This window comes from Anser anser (genome assembly GCF_964211835.1).
Source record: "Anser anser genome assembly, chromosome: 5".
NCBI lineage: Eukaryota > Metazoa > Chordata > Aves > Anseriformes > Anatidae > Anser > Anser anser.
In genome coordinates, this window is record NC_139725.1 from 14,017,256 (window position 1) to 14,037,543 (window position 20,288).

The window sequence follows — 20,288 nt, forward strand, 5'->3', positions numbered from 1 at the left end:
AGAAATAGGGAGGTAGGTCAACATAAGCAACTGCTGTGGGAAGACTGAGTTCAGTAGTATCTTTAGATCAGAGGTGTTCTGGAGAATCTGTGTTTCTCTGTGACACACATTATCTGCTGAGCAGGTGACTGCTGACATGCTGCTCTTAGTGTCTCTTGCTAACTAAATGAAACATTTGCAGCAAAAACACATTTCTTTCTCGACACTTCACTCTACCAACTGTTGATTCCCTGCCTAACGCTGAAAGATCGCATCTCAAGTTGCTGCCACGTCTGCAGGGGACAGACCAGCGAAGCAGCACACGAGAACCCTCCCGGACACGGGATGCCTGCCCCACTCCGGGCAGAGTGGCTGGGTGCTCCCACCCTTACTGCCAAAGGCAACAGCAACACGGGTCACCAAGAACGACTCTCTGTGTGGTAGGATAATGACTGTTTCCTAGTCAAAACCTCTTCTGCCATTCAAGGTTAGACCACATACACCAGTAGTTAGAGCTTTCCCACTGGTGTCCCTTGCCAAGGACAGCCATAACTCAGACAACAGGGACCGCTGTGCTGCCTTGCTGAACGTCTGAGCATCTTTGGCTGCCATAAAAAAACCCTCGGTGATTGCTGGTGCAAAGCTGAGGGCATCTTTTGGCAACCTTACCAAATTACAGTGTATTCTGTTGGGGAGTAGCAGGCTGCTGGGAACAGGAGGATGCAGGACAGAAAGTAGATTCCAAATACTTACGAATATAAAGAAATTGAAAAGAAACATCAGGTACTTCATGCAGCTCAGACAGTCTCCCTCCATGGTCTTCAGGCTGCTTGATCCAATTCTTCCTGCAAAACACCAGCGTTCCCTTAGCACACTGAATGACATAGGATAATCTCCATTTGTATTGCCCCCAGACCCTGTGGAGTTCATTGTACAGAAGGGCTCATTTCTTAGCCGAACAGGGTACCATAGAGCAGGCTAATAAGAGAGAAAGTTCACTGCTAATTCTCTTTGCATTCTTCCAGGTGTAGAGGAGAATGCAGGTGGGAAGAGGAAGGTTACAAGAGAAGAAAGAGCAGAAAAATGTTTCAGGGAAAAATTTAGAGGGTTAGAGGAGCTGGGCTGGGAAGTTTTTAATCACAGGGAAAAAAAAATGTCATTTTTGAATCTTGATACACCTGAGTTAGACCACAAACTGCTTAGGACAGTATTTGTAATGGAAGAGCAGCGACAAATTTTCACTAGGTAAGGTTACATTAGAAGAAAGTTTCTGCCCCCAAAAGCTTGCTGTTTAAAGAAATGACTGTGTCTCAATGTGCAATTATATCACCAAGCACCCTACAGGGACAGACAAACGAATACATAAAATAGTAAAACCTTCACAGAAACAGAAGCTAATGCAGTCACTGCACCTTGCACAGATGGATGCTTACACATGCAAACACAGAGGCAAAGGTTTGCTAAGCTCTCTAGAGAAGCCCTCCCAAAGCCTGCATGCTTCTTAAGCCAGCTCTTTCCCCTTCACCACAGCAAATGCCTTTCCCAAAATAGACCTACATCCAATTATATGATGTTAGCAATGTACATTCAATCCACTCGAAAGACTAAAACAGAAATTATACAAGGTTTTCACCAGCTCAGCTACTGAGCAGTCAGGTCCTGAAAACATCACTGCCAAGGCTGGTAGGGTCATGCAGCCTCAGTAACCTGGGAGCAGCAGAAACAAATACACACTCAGCTTTGACAAGCGAGGGCTCCCCTGTTTACCTGGGCCAGAAATTGTTCCCAGTGGCGCTGCTGGGCTCAGATTTGTGATTTCTAAAATCACCATGCTTCACACAGCAAAACAAGTAAGTGCAACCCAGCTCACCGTGCTGTGCTTCAAGCCGGGAACACTCCTAGTGGGCTCACAAATCCTGCAAGCCCTCCAGCTCAGGATGTTCAAATGAAGTGTGTCACTGGCGACAGCACGAGGCCTGGGCTGGGAAGCCAGGAACAGAGCTTGTCAGAGATTCACATCGTAAGAGCTGAACACAAACGTTCAAAAAATGCCAACCCACTGATCTGATCTGAGAACTGGGAGCCCTGAGTGTCTTTGTCAGTACTGGAACTTACAGCTCGGAGAGACCCACACGTAGCAGCAGGATGAACCCCTTCCAATTTCGTCTGAGCACACAGATCCCCAAACAGCACATGAAAGCTCACCATCTGGATCCTTTGACTGTGCCGATTAAAACAGGGCAGATCAATCAAAAGCATGATATGGCCTCTTACAGAGCACTTACAACTGTTTCAAGCCAGAGCTCAACCACTTCAGCGTATCTGCCATGCGTTACCATCTAGTTCATACAAGTAGTAGTGCTCCTGACTTGGAAGGGTATATAACAAATGCTATTTACAAACAATACAAGCAAAATGCAAACAATGTTCCTTACAAACAATGTCATTACCAAACCATTTGTGGCAACTGCTGCCTTACTAATTAGCTCAAAATATCTCTGGATCACAGTCTGCAAGGAAAAAAATAACGAACATGAAAGGACAATCCTGACCCACAGAGCTGCTTTTTCCTTCCACTTTTAAGCCATACAAAAAAAAGGCAATTTTTTTTAAGTTACTCTTACTGCACACTGATGCAAGTGAGATAAAATCTGAATGCATACGTCTTAATCTACCCTTTAAAAATATCATCTCTCCCCTCCTCCAGGCCTCAAATTTGTGACAGATTAAGTTCTCCTCTGCAGGAGACATTTAATGCTAAGCAAACATTAACAGTGAGAACTGCAGAAGACAGCGGCTGACAGATGCTTTCCCTGGCTTGTCCCATCTCAGACCTGTGAGACATATAAGATGCATTTGTTTTTGTCTGAAATGTAGCTATAAATGTTCTACTTTCTCTTAGGCAGCTTATTCAACATTTTCCCCCTAATATGAATTTTATCTGGCAAGTGATGGGGAGGCTAAAAACCCCGGCAGTGTAGCCAGGAAACATGCCCCAGCTGCTCTAATCAGTTAGGAATAAAGTCTAGTTTTTCAAGGCAATGCATTTTTTTGTCCTCCAACCACCATTTATTTCCTTCCTTCTGACATTCATTTTTGCACGCCTTGAAGCTACCTTGAACTTCTCATATCTAAAGGCAGCTGCTCAACCATTCCCCTGAAAACCACTTACATGTTTCTCCTTGCTACCACTGAAATTTCCCTCTACCCCCAAATCCCTTTCACACTGGACTGAAACTTGCAGTTTCCCTTCAATTGCTCCTTCACCTTTGCCTTGGCAATGAAATCACAGAAAAATGTAGGTTGGATAGGACCTCTGGATGTCACTGAGTACAACACCCACTGCCTCCAACCTGGGCCAATTCCAGGGCTTGTTCCAACTTCAAAGCTAGAGCAGGCTGCTCAGGGTCACATTTTGTTAAGTTTTGAGTATCTCCAAGGGCTGAGATATCCCAGTCTCCATGGCACCTCTTCTAATGTTTGACCACCCTCACTGAGAAAAGATTTTTCACAACATCTGTTCAAAAAGCATCCAAGTTACCTTGTGGCAAAAGGAACAAGAACATTCCTCAGATGTGGCAGTCTACCTTATCATCACCAGTCTCAATTCTTGCTTCTTCCATACCATTACTACTCCTACCCTCTACAAAGACAAGTGTGTGAACCATTTTCCACATACAATTCAGACACTGTGCACTTGCCTGATGGCTCATCAGAGTCTCTCAGTTTCTGCAACTTGATAGAAATCACAGCATAACCAAGACTGGAAGAGACCTCTAGAGGTCACGTTGTCCAACCCTCACACAAACCACTTTTTCAATCTCTTATCTTCTATCACATTGTCCATGTATTTCTTCTTCTCACATAAGTATCTCCTTGCTTTCATCATGCATGAAGACCTCGTCCATTGAACTGATCCCAATGCTTACATAAAGACCTGAGAACCAGTCCTGCTGCATCTCCTACAAAATATTAACCAATGGCTTGAGGAACAAATGCTGCTAACTCACGCCTACTCTCATATTTTACACACAGTGCAACCAAGTAAAAGCAGAAGATATATTTCAAGTTCTCCCCACCAACACGGCACACGCCCCTTGGCTTGAAGGTATGGAGACTTGGCTCAGGCTGCTTCCCATCCTTCACGGAGGCAAGCAGTTCTATGTTCACTATCTGCAAGCAGTATCTAACTCCTTTTAAACCAAAGCGGTGGAGTCTGCTAACACAACTTATCTAACAGATGGTGCCTTCCAGAAAACCCTCTCAGAGTATGACTTCCACGCAGTCTGCCCCTCTAGACAAAACAGGGGTAGGGGCAGATTTAACTGGGAGACTGAAGAGGGATCACTTGCCAAAGTACACCTTGCAGGTGACATGACAGCAGATAAGCCGTGCACTTCTTACCCCACTCCTGCACACCACAGCTACATCTAACCAGCCCTGACAGACACAGAGAAAGCATTTGAGACGCAGAAAGAAAGAACCATAAACAAGGTTCACCTTTGCAAATCTTGGGACTTGTCACAGAGTGTCTTTTCTAGTCTTTAATCGTCTGTGTATCCCATATATCTCTTTGTTGCCAAGCTTGCCCTGTAATAGAAAAACATGCAATTACTGCAGAACTGAATAAAATACAATCATGTTAAATACACAATTTATTAAAACACACCATGCTGATGAATATGCTCGGTCTAATTTCCACCTTAATTTAGTGTACATTAGCACTAATGAAGAGCTTTTAATACCCAGTGAGGGATCTGATTCCTCAGAATCTCTTTAACGACGTTTGGGGTGTTTCGAATGCCCACAGACCACATGTAAATCTATAGTCCCATTGCATATGCACCTCATACCACAACAGTGCTAGATTAATAGCAGCTGCACCTTCAATATTTTATAGGAGGTTTAGACAAACTTTAATCTGCTGTGACTTTACAGCCCATTTACTGGGAAAATGGAAAAGGCAGAGGAATGAAGACGGAATGTGTCTTTGGGAGGCACAGCACAGCCGTAAGGAGCGACGGCCTGAGACGCTGGGCGCTCTCCCTCGTCCTCCCTGCCATCTCTCACGCGAAGCCGAGCAAACAACTTCCTCTCCCTCTGCCTCATTTCCACTGCCTGTGGAGCAGTGGGAGAGGAGCCGTGAAGCCGCAGCACCGCTTGCCCGAAGACTCAGAGAGAAACTGGTGCCGGCAGAGGGCCCCGGGTGCAGGACGACGCTGCCCCTGAGCTAACAGCAACAATTTTCTCAGCAAACGTACCCTTTTAATTTCTGCCTGCACAGTGCTAATGACAGCCTTCACCTAAGATGAGGTGAGACCACAGATCAGCACGCAGAGCGTGCCTGTTTGACTGGCGCTTTGTCTCGGCCCCCTCTCCGCTGTTTTTTCAGCCTGTCCAACCACCACAGCCCCACGGCGCAGGGCCCGAGGGGAAGGGGCAGCCTTGAGCTACTCCAATAGCGCCTCGAGCCACAAGGGTCTGATGTTCACGTAGGGTTGCTATGCCCTGCAAGAGAATAATTCATCCTCCTCAAACCGGTTTTGAATGCTCGCAGATAATCTGAAGCCCCTGCTTAGCTGTGAGCCATCAGATAGGTCACCCGGGTCTCGCCCTGCTCCCTCCCGGAACGAGCGTGCCAGAATTTCAGCGTGATTTCTGGATAGGGTGTATTTAACATCTGTTTTCCACAAACATTTGTGAATGCGCCTTTGAAAATTGCCTCCCATTAAGACTTCTGTGAGCAAAAGTCTATCGTTTGTTGTTGGCAGGAAGAGAACAAAGAGTTTCAAGGTGGCTGGAGCTAGTACAATATAAAACATTTAATGAATATTCATGGAGCTTTTGTTTTGCTTTAATTCCTCTTATTTTATGTCCTTTGTCACGGTGGACCTACACCTCTGAATGATGAGCAGGGATGGCTCTCCTTGGGAAACCTGCAGGGTGCAAACAGCCTCAGCCAACTGCCCCCATCTCCACTGCCAAGTCCTTCGGGTACCTGCCGAGCAGCCCCTTCACAACGACGTGCAGGAAGGCAGCCCCAAATCCACACCACATTCAGACTGGTGTGTGCAGGTGTCAGAGGGTGCCACGGGACCAGCCGAGATGGCTGCAGCAGACGCAGGAACCTCTGGAGAGGGGCTTGCAGCGGCTGCAGCTGGGACAAGAGCCACTGTCACCGCCCCACAGAAGAGGGCCCCTTTTTGATGCTCAGAGCCCACCGCCCACCCTTGCCTCTTTTTTCTTTTGCGTGGGGAACGCTTTGTCCTGTGTTTTGCATGTGCAGTTGAGAGACGGTTTCTTCAGTTGTCCTACCCTGCAGTGCCTCTGCCCTGGGACAGCTGCTGCCATGAGAAGATGGCTCTAACTTTAAAGCAGAAATGACACTGTGCTATATAAACCTATCATTAGGAAAATAACCAGAATGATAGGATTCCTGCTCCTACTGCGTGTGCATATAATTACATCCATACAAGCCCTCAAAGGTCTGCGTGGGAGAGGAATCTTTTTTTTTATTATTCCTCTTAAGTCACAATATTTTAAAAGAAATTACAGCACCGCAGAGAGGAAGAGCTTAAATGCTTCAGTAGGTACCAGCAGGTGCTGTGTCAGAAGGGATGAAAGAGCACGTCTGGTGCCAAACAATAGCAATTCTCCATCTTACTCTATGGCCCTAAAGGGGAGGAAGTCCCTGCCAAACAGACTCTCTTTGGTTAATAGCTACAATTTTGTCATTAGGGAGAACTGCAGAAAGTGCAAAACCACCGTGCCTAATTGTGACTTGAGCAAGCTGATGCCTTTAATTACAGTCGCTGGGGAAACGCGGGGGAAGTTGGAGGTAGGGCCGAGGCCAAGCCTCCTTCCTCGGGCCGGGCGCGTGCAGGCCACGCTGCCTCAGCTGGCCGGGCAGCTGCGTCTGGCACACGTCGCCCTGCCTCTGCCGCAGCAAGCCTCCTTGGAAAGAGCTGGCTTCTCCTCGCCTTCGCCGCCTTCAGAGCAGCCCTTTGTGGGGAGCGGGCTTTGATGAAGGAAAAGCGGCTCAGCTCCTGGCTCCCGCTGGTCTCCTGCTGCACGGAACCGAGCTGGAGAGCCAGAGCAAAGAGAGAGGAGGCAAAAGCCAGCTGATGTAGTCAGCGGGTTGCAAGGCAAGAAAGAAATGAGCGGGGGTGTGAGAGGGGGAAACATCCATCTGGTTTTGGAGAGAAATCCGGTCTCCTGTATGGCAACCGGTGCAGGAAGACAACCAAAGAATGGCTTATGGGTATCCTGCTTCAGGAGCGCCCCTAGCTATTACCAGACCCCTTTGCTCACCATATTTGCAGGATCTAGAGAAACAGAAACGCATGCCAGCCCATATATTCAGCCAAAGGAGAAGCTGAAGACAGAAGTCACATCCTGGGGGATCTCTGCAACAGGTCACAGCTTTTCTGCTACAGGGCGAGGAGAAATGTCTCCGCAGAAGCAGGCTCTGTTTAACATCATTCCTGTGCAACAGCTTCAGAAGAAGGTAAAACATTTACTACTCCTGAACTGGAGCTTGGCACAAGCTGTCAGCCCCACGTGTTATCCTGTAACTACAGCTTCTAAATAAATAACTAATTGCACTGGAATTTCATAGTGCTTACATAGCAGAGTCATTGCTGTGACACGACTCCATTACCGCATGTAAATCCAATTAGATCCCAAAGTGCACTGTGCAACTACAATCGGCCCCTGCGGAGCTGCGACGAGGGGACCTGCACAAGGCCATGCAACTAGATACTAAATTACAGTCAATCTACCTCCTCTTTAGTTGCATTAAAATGCTAATGCTACTGTAATATGGGCCCATTTACCAATGCCGACTGTCTTACCATGCAACACTGGAGTGAACAAGGTGCATTGCCTGAGAGCATTTAATTCCTCAGTACAGTTTAGCGAGCAAAGCCCTGCTACATCTTATACCTTAAAACAATAACCAGATTGGCTTTTATAATGCTGCAATCGCACGAGGCTGGGGATGGTGTTTAAATGAATCCGAGCTGCTGTTACGACTACCCTAAGTTTTCTGGCCAAGTAAAGCACTCTGGACAACTGGACCATGTCACCTCCAGACTGTCTGTCTATTTTTAATGAAGACACATTTCTGCCACGAAGCAGATGTGCCTAGGAGCACATCAGCCACACACAAGAGGAAAAAGAGGGCTGGACTGAGCCTCTTTAAGCTTCATATAAATAACACCAGCTCTGCAACAAGAAAAATAATACAACACTCAGAAGCTATGTTTTGTATTTGCAACTTTGCACAATGTGTGCACAGAATACGTGAAATCATATGGTGGTAAAATCTCCCACACATATGCAAAAATTCAGAATGGAAATTCAGAAGTCCCAGAGTGAAATATATTTTCCCAAATGCTGTAGCGTTTGGAGAAGTGTTAGTGCACGTGCTTGAAGTACCGGTATAGCACAAGGCCACAAGCCACTCCACTTCATTTAGTAGAACTGTGCTTACAGCACTATTCCAAACATGAACTGCTCACTTTGGCTCCTTCCCAAGCTGAGTTCAATAGATAATCATGTCTGGCTTTTCACACGCAGACACCAGCCACCCTAAACAAGAAGATCCTGCATTCAGAACCAACGTGTCTGATAGCCTGCAACTCTTTTAAGTTCTGTTCCTTAAAAAAGAAGTCCTCACACAGCTTCATAGGTGTACCTTCCCTCATCCTAACTATAGTACAAGGGAACCATATGGTACAGATTGGCTTTCTAAGCAGACATCCCAAAGATTATAGGCACTGATAATATAATAATATTAATTTAGTTTAAGAGATAAGAAAAACCAAGGCGAAAAGGGGAATGGACGCGCTAGATCTCCTGATCCACAGGACAGCACTCTGCTCCCCAGTCCATACTGAGACCCATGAAAAGGTTGATTCTTTCTGGATGATAAGTTCCACTCTTTGAAAGGCATCTTCTGTCCCAGAAAGAAGCCTATTTAGCATACGAAAAGGGAGGCAGCTAACTTTGGCCTCCTGTGTCTGAAAATATTTCCCCTCAGATGGAATAAATGTCACCCCCAGAGTGGATCGTGCAGTTGCATCACAAGCCGAGTGACATTACCTGCTGTCACGTCAGATACTGTCAAGTGTTGAAACACTCCATACACTCGCATGGCACTCCAGATGGTTAGGGCATTTAACATGAAGTGTAAATGCCTGACACTTCTTCCTTTAGCCTGACACATCTCACCTTTACAACTGACTCCTTGGTGCTCTTTTCCGCTCTTTTTCTATAGCCTTGCTTTGTTTGCAGCAAATGCCTCAGCAGTTTGTGGCATTTGTGATTGCTGGGAAAGATGCAGGAACACATCTCAGAAATGCTGGGCAGTTGCTGTGGCAACCTTGTCCTCCTCAGACCACAATTTCCAATATTTTAAGAAGTTCCCTGATACTTCGCAGGCTTGAGGGAAACAATGCAGTGGAGAAAAATGAATGATTCTAAAGTCAGGAGGCAATCAAAATGGATTACTATGAGCCACTGGGCCTTGGCCTATCAAAAAGACAATAATGATTTCTCCTTGGCAAGGAAAAGCAGCGTCAAAGCAGTTGTGCAGGGGCACAGGCAACGGCTTGTGGGCAAGGCAATTTGAAACCCCGTGCTTTTATCATCTGTTTTAACACAGAACAGAGCTCCAGATCAGTAGGTTAACAACTGTTGTTGTTCTCAGTGTTTTTCATAAGGAGGAGTTGGGGAACAAAACTGACCCTTTAACACCATTTCGTTGAGTGACTAATAATCGTAATTGCTTTTAAAAAATCCCAAACAGAACTATGAGTGCATTAATTATCTTACAAAAAATAAAAAATAATTTCTCTTTGTTCCAGGTAGCTGACTACACAGATACAAAACCAAAACATTCAGTTTAGTCAGTTTAGAAAAGCAAAGGTTAGGAAAAACATCCTGTAAAAACAGATGATCTTGAATGAAGGATTTCAGTAATTCTAAATAAAACAAAATTGCTGGAAATCTAAGAAGTGACAACATTTATGTGCTCCTGGTCCTCTTTTAAATCTGTAAAAAAGAATAACACATCCCAAAGTGCCATGGATGCTACACACAATAGGAGATTCTTTATCCTGCACAATTCAAAGTGATTCCTTTAGGAAATAAATAAATCTCACAAGCTATCAGAGCTATATTTTAAGTAAAACTTGAATGCAACAGAGGTGGTGAGAAACAGCCCAGGGAAGAGGAGCAAACATGGAATCTAAGTTCCCCTGTTAATAGCCAAACTGATGCACATGCCACATATTGCATGCGTAAATCTAAACTTAGTTTCACTGCAATCAGTACCCGTAATTCACTCCAGGACACAAAATTGCAGCTAATGTGGTGTTACAGGTCAACACGAGGGATCTCAACCACACCTGTCCCGATTAAGGTATGAACACCCAAACATCTGATGTCTTTTACTATTGGTATTTCTGATTAAGAATGAATAAGAAAGCGAAGGAGCAGAGAGAGCACCGCAACCACAGCCCTCAACAGAGCTTCAGATGTTCTACGGGAAAATAAACGAGAGTTAATAAATCCCATAATCTTGGCATACGTGTTTCTAAACGTTCCCCCTGCCTTCAGAAGATGTATAATCTAACGGCTCCAGCAGCGATCAGGTTCCAGGCAGACAAAAGACCCTCGGCACAACTCATACGTAGATGACAGGAGCGGCAGGACTAAGTGAGGTACGAGCCAAGACTTGCAGGCTGGCTCCCAGCTGCTTTTGCTTTCCCAATGGATAACAGATACTGCATCAAGACACACAATGTCATGCTAGTGAATTCGCTGCTCTCTTAACACCTCATTTTTCTCTCCATCTGAACTTATTTTGAAAGCGCGCAGTTCACTGTCCCCTTCTCCTTTGTCCTTACTTGTGGCGAGGGAAACATGAAAGAGAGCGTGGCTGGTTATTGTTAATGCATCCGAAAGTGCAGCCATTAAAAAGAAGGGTTATTCTGGAACGTGTCACGGTTTTCCTTGCTATTCGCCCAGGCAGCTAATGATCGCCCTAATAGCTCCTCTCTCTGAAGTCATAATAGGCTTACAAATGAACCCATTCAGCACGTATTAAAAAGCAAGGGATGCTCCTTTGATTATAGCCTTTACGGAAACCTGCGCGTTATCTGTTTTGTTGCTGCACAGCCGCAATTGGGAGATGCTGCTGGGAGCCGTGCGGCTCGGACACCTCCGAGTGCCATGGCAACACTGTCACCTCCGCTTCGGTGGCTCCCGCCGCCATTGGGGCCGGGCCAGCACACTTCAGCACTTCCAGGGATTAAGGAATAATAGGGGCCTAATTAAACCTCTTCGCTGACGCCTCGACACGGCGAAACGTGTGCTGCAGCTCCCGTCAGCCGGGCAGGCGGGATGAGAGAGGGGAGCCTCGTCCTCGCCACACGGCTGCCACCACTGCCCCGGACATCTCACGTCCCGCTTTGGGCAGGAGGCATCCTGCCACGCGGCAGGAACACAAGGCAGTAAGGGCTACATGTGTTGGAGAGCCTCTACTTTTCCCCATAGCGAAGAGAACACCAGGCACAATATTATACGCTCCCCCCAAATATCCTTACTCCCAAGTACTGTGCATCTGCGGGGAACTTCAGCGGAGAGCCGCAGGGAGCAGGTCCTTTTGGCAGATAAGGACCGCAGCCTACGTGCTGATGAAGTGGATGCAGGGGCTTTCAGACAGCCTTCCCGGTGGGGTGAACTTCGCCCACAAAAAGTATCACGTCTGCTCTTAAAAAGCTCATCCTGTAAGTAACCGCTTCTGCTTTGCCTGAAAGACAAGACCTTTGTGTGGAAGAGAGATTTTCTACATTTCCAGGAGACCGGCTGGGGTTAAAGCAGGTCAAACCATGAAATACAGATAGCTTTGTGTTGATACTACCCACGGTGCCTATTAGGAAGGCCATAATTATAAGAAAGCATTGCTCAGCAAGGATATTTAATACAGTGCCAAGGAGTCTCCCCAGGCAGGCTTTGTTTTAAGGTTTGCAAGCTTTGAGGGGGAGAAAGGATTGTATCTCTTGTTGTGAAGTGGTTCAGGGCCAGCGCGTTTTTAGCTCCATTTAATCTAAATAACACACAACGGCAGCAGTGGAAACTTCACTACCAGAATTGCTTGCAAGCAGGCTGGGAATAGCCTGGGGCAAAACCTGAAGCACCATCAATCATCCCTCTACGTAAGAATCGGTGTGCGCTGACAGGGTGTCATAAGGACACTCTCAAAAATGAAACAGCAAATTTAACCATGGAAATACTCTGGATGCTGATGAATTTTCTTTTACTCAGACTTTGTTGATATTTTACCTTTCAGGATTTAGTATCTGAAGACAAAACTTCTTCTAATCCAAATCAGAAGGGTGGAATAATTGCAAGTGTGCCAGTGAATGATGAAGGCACGATCTGAAACACCAACACGAAGCAGCTCACGTGGCCTTCAAACAGCACAAAACCCACTTTGTGGCTGGGCAGCAGAGCGCCTTGCCCTTCGCACCCCTAAGAAGCAAGAATGGAGTCAGATTTGGTCCAGAAATTCCTGTTTTTACAAAGACATCACCCCCAAGGGGTAAGAGCACCCAGAGGTTCAGGGTAGCCCCAGTTTTGAAGCTGGTGAAACAAGCATGGGCTCCCTTCACCCAGACCCAACCACAACCACTCCCCATCAGCTCAAATTTTGACTGAGAGGCTACATTATATCCTTTATTTCCGTACTTCCCCTCCCTTCTGCAATGCACTGTCTTGACACTGTTATCTGCATCATGCATCACATATGATACTTTTTTTTGTCATCAGATTCGTGCATTCAAGTTGTCATTTGGCAAACCTGATTTTGCTCAGAAGCATCAAAAAAAATCTGAGTCAAAAAGAATGAATGAAAGTGTAAAAGGGAATGCCAAGCAAGCCCTCACTTAAGCACTTCATCTATTCTGTATGGCAACACCAGCTCCTGAAATTCATTTTTTGTTGAGATGGCATGTCCTTGTATAATACCTTATCTTTCCATTATCCTAGGGCAAAACCGCTGAGGTTTCTCAGCTAATACTTATCTGCTGCTTTTCCTGCTATTCTTGGAGGCTTACAAAGCAGTTAGGTGTCTCCAAAGCATCTTGGGGTAATAGCCAGGATATCCTTCTGGTAAAAAGGGCAAGTCAGAGGTGACCAGATAACTACAGAATCTATCAGTACAGACTGGGGGGATTCATGCCTGTAAATCAATGTAATGCTGCTAAGCCTATACCAAACACCCAGAATAATGACTTACTCACCACTTAATCCTTACTATTGGCCCAATGAATCCAAAATTAGTCCCTTCAACTGGACTATTGCTCAGTCTAGAGATTAAAAAAAATAAATCCATCTGAAGACAGGTTTTTTTTTTTTAATGTCATCTCATTCAGCTATTTTTCAGGAAAAAAATGACTACATTGGTGGATACAGTATCGGCAATTAACCAACAAAGCAAACTAACAGAAATTAAGATCTCAGTGTGTAAGAGTTTAGTTAAAAACTTAGCATATTTGCCTCAGGATATATTATACATTTCACATGAGTCAAAGGCAAGACAGGGAGGAATTTACACATCCCCTTTTTATTTTAAAGACACAAAATATAGGATTTAGCTCATGAAGCCAGTTTGAAGTTACCACCTGAGGTTATTACCTTAGCCTTGCTCGGAGACCTCCATTTACAGCCTAGCTGTAGTGGCTTATAAAAACAAAGGAATCTGCCTGGGGCGGAGGGCCCTTAACCTCCGTGGGTATGATGATATCTTCAGTTTGACTGCGTTTCACCTCCCCAACCGTATGACCAGACCATGGCCTGATCAGAGAGTCAGCTTCTGCTCCAAGCGAGGCCACATTTTTCTAGCTGAAATAAAATGGTATGTCACAACTACGTTCCCTTTACAGGATTAATTTCTTTCCTACTGCATCTGAAGGCTTAGCGGGCATTTTAATTGAAACGTTAAAATATGGGGGCATTTGCCTTTTTAAAGAGGATGTATCCTTTTTGTTAAAAGATCTAAATGCAGATACACCAGAAAAAAATTGTTCTTTCCCATAAACTAGGGTAAGCCATACCACAGAAGGGGATTTTGCCACTTCAACTACACAAGTACAGCTAAATTAGCAACCCTGCTTAGTACAGAGCAAGGTTTCTTAGCATCTGTCCACTTTAAGCAGTGTCTAGCATGAGCTCTCAAACCAATACAGCTTACTCCAAAATCCCAGAACAAAACACCATCAAAAGCCTTTTGCTCACACCAGTTTAAATACAGGCACTTTAAGCTTTACACAGCCACTCAAAATACACGCCCATGAACAAAAAAAAAAAAAAAAAAAGGAAAAAGGACTAGAGGTCCATGTGGATCTGACCTGTGAAAGCATTACTTTATACATTAAATCAAAGAAGTACCACTAATTACAAAGCTTAACGGATTCTTTGAACACCACAAAAAAAAAGAAAAATGCACTTGTAATGAGAGGATTGAAAAAATACATAAAATCATCAACAGAATATACAAACAAATGGCTAAATCAAAACCTACCAACCGTCCCCGGGCTCATCCTCTGGGGAAAATGTGAGCAGAGACTGACCTCGTACCGAGCCCCAAAGGTCAAGTGCTTCAGTCACGTCCCCAGCAGTCCCCTCGCCAGCCTGCTGCCCCATGCTGCTGGCGATCACGCACCTCAGACAGCAATGGGCTCTCGTGCAGTTTCTGGAAACGGGAGAATCTGAGACCCGAGCCAAGTCCTTGTACTTGGAATTGCTGCACGGAAAGCAGCAGCTGCAAAGCTGGGTGGCGCAGCCCCCAGCTCCAGCCAAGGAGGAACGGGGAGCCGCGGGCTGCCTAATAGCAAGGGGGTCACCACGCAGCATCCAAGCTGCTCAGCACCATGCTCGTGTGGCGGTAAGGGATGGTAGGGATGGACAAACAACCCCATAACTGTATCACAGATCATCTGGGGGGAAAAAAAACAACAACCAAACAAACTATAATGTGACCTACTCGAGAGCTCAGGGCCTGAGCTCTTTCTCACAAGGTGCCGGTTCAGAACAAAGCCAAATCCTTCCAGCTCCCCTGCCTCTACCAGCATTCATTCCTTACCGGGACAGTGAAAGGGACAGCAAATGGTCTGCTACAAAGTCTGGTTCGGAGGTGCTCTATGAATAGAGAAAATGTAGCATAATTACATTAGAAAAGGTAACTGAAGGCACTGCCACATCGTTGTTTGCTCTTTAATTTAACCAAAGAGTTAAAGGTGGCCATAACTGGGAAAAAAAAAGAAAAAAAAGAAAAAGGTGAAATTGTTCTGCTTTTGCATAAGTCTGACTGCATGATTATAGGATGTTGGACGTGTCTAAGAGGGAATATTCTACTGAATATTTAACCTTAGAAATGGAAGCTTGGTTGTCTCTTGTCCTGTTAACATCCACGCATATCTTCCATTAACTCTAATTAGGGATAACAGGGTGTTCACATAAGTATCTCCATAATTAATGTTAATAGCAGTTACGGGCAAACGCTGATGGGAGACAAAATGCCAAGTTTTTTCTCCGGGGTTAAACATTCAGAGCCTGGATGTCTCTCATTTCCAGCTCCTCCAGTAAAGGCCGTCTAATCAACTGCACGCGTTGCGGGCAGACTTACACACCGAGCCTTGCAAAAAGAGACACGCATGGTCACAAGTAACAGCACACACTGTTATTTATACAGAACATAAACACAGACACACAATACCTGACACATGTGACGCTGATTCACTTCTGGATGCTTACTGCTGTACATACCCCACAACAACATAAAACCGGTGCGGACTGACACATCCCTTTTCCCTTCAAGGTGCCCAGGCTGCACAGAGGAGCAACAATTTTTCTATCATATATTAAGATAAGTCACTTTCAATTAACAAACCAAAGAGCAAACAAGATTATAGCAACAACCTCAATTACCCTTATTAATGCTATTATGCCACCCCTACTTGATAGGCTATACAATATTCCCAAATCAGACATTATTAACAAGCCATTAAATCTGTAAATGAGAACAGCAGAATTATCTGCCATAATCAGAGCAGCAATAATAATGCACCTTTCATTGTGCTTCTGCTTTGAGCCCTCGGCTCTGCAGCAGTTCATTTAAAAGCATTAGCAGACTGCTGCCAGCCAGGGGTCACTTGCTAGCACAAAGTCTCGCTCTCCGCCCTCTCATCCCATCACAAGCAGAGAATTTCCATCCAACTTGTGCGATTCTGAAGCACAGCAGATTTGTAAGCTGCCTTTAGTTGGGCACATATTTATAAAGCCTCAGGGAACCAGGCAAATACTTTGCTGTTTCTCTCCTCACGAGTTGCAGACATTATTTGTAGAAACCTTACGGTGCTGAAGCCTTTGCAGGGACTTCGTGAAGGGGCAAGAAGCACCAGAGCAGGAGTGACGGGGAGAGCCCGTAACGGAGGAAGAAGCAAGACAAAGTCCTGCTGATGCTCGCCACTGGAGCCAGAGGAGGAGCTATGGAAAATCTGACTCACGCATCTAAGCCCTCCCTGCGCCCTAGCGCTAACAATCCCTGGTCCTTGAATGCTTTGGGATAGCTCCAGTCACAAAATGAACACGGGCATGAGTCCCGCTGAAGTTAGTAGGTGCTTTGTCTAAAGGATGAGGAAAAAAAAATCAATTTGTGCATTTGTCAGCTCACCTATACTGACCCCATGCTGCATTACAGAAGGGATGTCCCCCAGGACTCATCTTGAATCAGAAATGGACGTGTTTTGGCTTTGCTGTGTAAAAACAAACTTTTTTTTCCTTGCTTTGTTTTCTGCCTTGGGGAATTGGTGACTCAGGCAGGATGCTGAGTACTCAGTGGGATTTATTTTTCAGCATGTTGAGGCTTTTTTTATCAGGCCTGCTGGCTTCTTAATGCAGTTCCATTCCAACTAAGATGTTCATTAAATCATCCTGCTCCCCATTTTTTCATCGTAATTTTAAAGGGGGGAGCTTGGGGAGCTACTGCTCAGGAAAGCAAGGAATAGGGAGCACAGAAGGCATGGACCTGAGGTATACTGGCTGCCTGCAGTGGTGACAGAGCCAGTGGTGCTTCTAAAGCACCAGCCCCTTTGCCATTCCCTTCTCAGACCCTTTTACCAAAGGGAAGCATGACACAGCTCCCAGGACGTGCCCTGCACTGGGCACCCGAGCACTGCTTTACTGTGTCACCGTCCCCACACTGCTTCCTCTCCTCTCTCAAGTCCATGCTCCACCAGACGCTTCTGAAGATCCATCTATCTGTGTCTTGTGTTGAAGCACCCATCCTACAGCTTCATGATGGACAGAAGTGCCTAGGGGAAAAAAAACCTTTCCCTTCCTTGGTCAGGTCTGGCTTCCCAGAGGCACCTTTCCACACAGCTTTTCTCAGAAGAGGAAGAAGAATATTCTGTCCAGGAAGGTATAGGGCCAGCAAACATTTTTAGCCATGTTCTTACTAAACAGAGAACATTTCCTAGCAAACAAAGGGTTGCTTTTTAAAATACATTTTGAATACTCATCATACAGTATCTTTTTTTACAATCAGATGAAGCAGTGGAAATGTATTTAGCAGCAGCAGAACCCAAAATGAGCAGAACTCAGCATTACCTGCTGCAAAACTGGCCCCCTCTCCACCCTGCTCATACTTTTGGCATTTAAAAATACACGGTGAAGCAGAAAACAGTCAGTAAAAGTAACACTTGTAAAATTACATTTTAAAATCGGAGTGCTGTAAAGTAGCGGCTACAAAACGAGGTGAAATGCTAAGCAACGAGTTGCCCAGACATTTTTATAGGAATTGGAACCAATGGCCAGTAAGTGTTCACGGAAATGGGAGTTAATTGAAATTTCTGGCCACTCTGTGTTTTAACTGCATGGCTGGTGTGGCTTCAGCTCCTGGCCAACAGACTGACAAGGATATTAAAGAAGAGCAGGAGGGAATCAGCCAAGTGCAATGAACAGTCAGTTTATAAGAGGATAGTTCATCTTTTCTTCGTTATTGTCAACTTAGCTAGGATGTTCTCTGGTTATGCTGGATATCCATTTAATTTTCTCCAGGGCTGTGCAAAACACAAACCCATACTGGCAAGACAGGTGATATAAGGAGATGGATCTTATCAGTAGGGATTTGCTTTCACTATTTTTCTTTTCCCTGAACACAAAATCAGAAATGATAGAGAAAGGTCACAACCACAGATTTTGGTACAATAGCTTAACCAGAAGCTGAAAACGTGCTCCAGGATGTGTTTCATAACTTCCTGACATCTCTTTGTCTTTTTGTGCTTCTACTGCCCACCCCGCCTTTATGGGTTTTCTTCTCTAGCTAAAAAGAGACTGTCTTCCAGTATGAGATGCATGTGAGTGCACTGAACTACTGATATATGAACAGCTGACTGGTTTCTGACGCAAAACAGAAGGAAACTCTGACCTTCTGCAAATGCAGCTACCTGGGCAGCATTTCTAGTGGCAGCGAGTTCAGAGGGACTCCTCATCCATTTCCCATCGTTTTGCATGATGGAACATCACAGGCTTCCAGGCAGCTTATTGCATCTTCCCGATAAAACCTGGATCTGTCAGCTACGAATTTCTTTCAGTTTGGAGAGAGAGAATTGTTGCTTTATTCTCTCTCTCTCTAAGAAAGTTTTGACTAGCCAGGGGTGCTGCCAACGGGGCATTAACCTGGGTCACAGAGGATTAAGACTGACGTTCCTGGTCAGCCCAGCTCTCAGCAAGGAACTGAATTAACATTTCCCTTGCTGGGCCATTGAGCCAAACTCCACCAGGGCAAACCACAGTGGTTCTTGGAGAAGGCATCTTGTACTTACAGAGACCTACATTTTTTGGTTTTGTTTCTTTACTTAGAACTATAGAAGGGTTGATATTTTTGGACCACAACCAAAGAGAATGTCCCCAAAACTTCAAAACCTGGCATCTGGCTCATGAAAGAGATGAAACAGAAACACGCCTCTTCTGCATGAGCCTAACTTAAAGATGATGCAATGTTTTACGCAGATGAAAGGCTCTAGATTTTGGGGTCTGCAAAGCAATGCTTTTCGGTTAGAGGCATCGATTTTGTGCTTATGTTGCTATTCACAAGGCTACTTGCAATTCTATTTTGCACAGGTTGGGAAATGCGTTGGGAACTTATGGATGAAAGATAGTACTGGTGGGAATAGTATCGAAACAACTGACTGGCTAGATCTTAGCATCCTCCACAGAGCACTCCAACCGGATGCTGGGAGATACTCTCCAATGCACTGACACCTCTGTGTTTTTAATAGACAGAACCCAAACCAGCTGCAGACTTACTGATATACCAGAGACAGCAGAAAACTTTGACAGGGAGCAAGCATCCCAACTACTGGCTCAGCAACTCACACCAGGATGACAATACAGTTTTTGGCTCTGCCAGACCCACCCGTGCACTCACAGCAAAGCCCCGCTGCGATGCTGTGATGCGGTGAGAGCTGGGCACCGCGCTCGGGCTCTCCTCCCGCTGACCAGCCACAGCCCTGACTGCAGGGAAAGCACAAGTGGCACCGAACAGCCCAGGCTGGCGTTGCTTAAGGACCAAAAGCAACCACCGAAGTCATTTGCATCCAGAACCCACAAAAAAAAAAAAAAAAAGAGTATTTATTTTCTTTCTCTCTCCAAAATAAAATTAAACACAGTTATAATCATCCTAACCATAACAGATACTTCAGCTCGCAAACACTCTCAAAGCTGCAGTGGGCAATAAATCAGACATGTCACTTCTAGCAAGTCATTGCTGGAACTGCTTGCTACATGGCCAAAATACATAGAGAGGCTTTCTTCCTGATGATCCTCAGAGCCAAGATTTCTCGTGCTGGCTCTTCTTTTAACAAGCACTCCTGTAAAGTACAGATAAATCTAAATTTAGCATTTAATTCCTAATCATTTTCCTCTAATTACTGAGTCGAGGGTGGGTTTCGTTCTGATAGACTGATACGCTGTGTCTTATTTATTTAAAGAATTTAATTTAGTTTACCCAGCTCCAGATGTATGTAAATGATGTCTCCACTATATTAACTCATCATCATCACATGAACACTCTGAGGGCAACTAAGATCTGGTTTCCAGGCAAATTATCCCAAAAGAATAACAACAAAAAAATCAGTAATGGGCAAAAGAAGCTTCTGCAATGTCATGAAAGACCAGCAAAATGCTCTGAGGCCATGCCCGAGCCCAGCTGCAACATCCCATTCCTTCCATGTTACACA

At 45.2% G+C, this 20,288-nt stretch overlaps 1 protein-coding gene across 14 annotated transcripts in view; it reads right to left on the reverse strand.

Moving 5' to 3' along the window:
- The window catches only part of TSPAN18 (tetraspanin 18), a 110,911-nt gene that overhangs the window by 18,862 nt on the left and 71,761 nt on the right, over nt 1–20,288 (reverse strand). For 10 of the 14 annotated variants that reach the window (XR_014585234.1, XM_083838740.1, XM_083838741.1 and 7 more), the window contains 2 exons: nt 4,480–4,569; nt 733–824 (listed from right to left, as the gene is read on the reverse strand). Coding sequence is in view for 13 of the 14 variants with exons in the window: in XM_083838740.1 (XP_083694866.1) it covers nt 733–795 (63 nt within the window). In the remaining variant the exon portion in view is untranslated. Of the gene's footprint in view, nt 1–732; nt 825–4,479; nt 4,570–12,330; nt 14,306–14,569; nt 14,598–20,288 lie in introns of those variants that run through there. The other 4 variants (XM_083838752.1, XM_083838745.1, XM_083838743.1 and 1 more) reach the window with 3 other exon arrangements.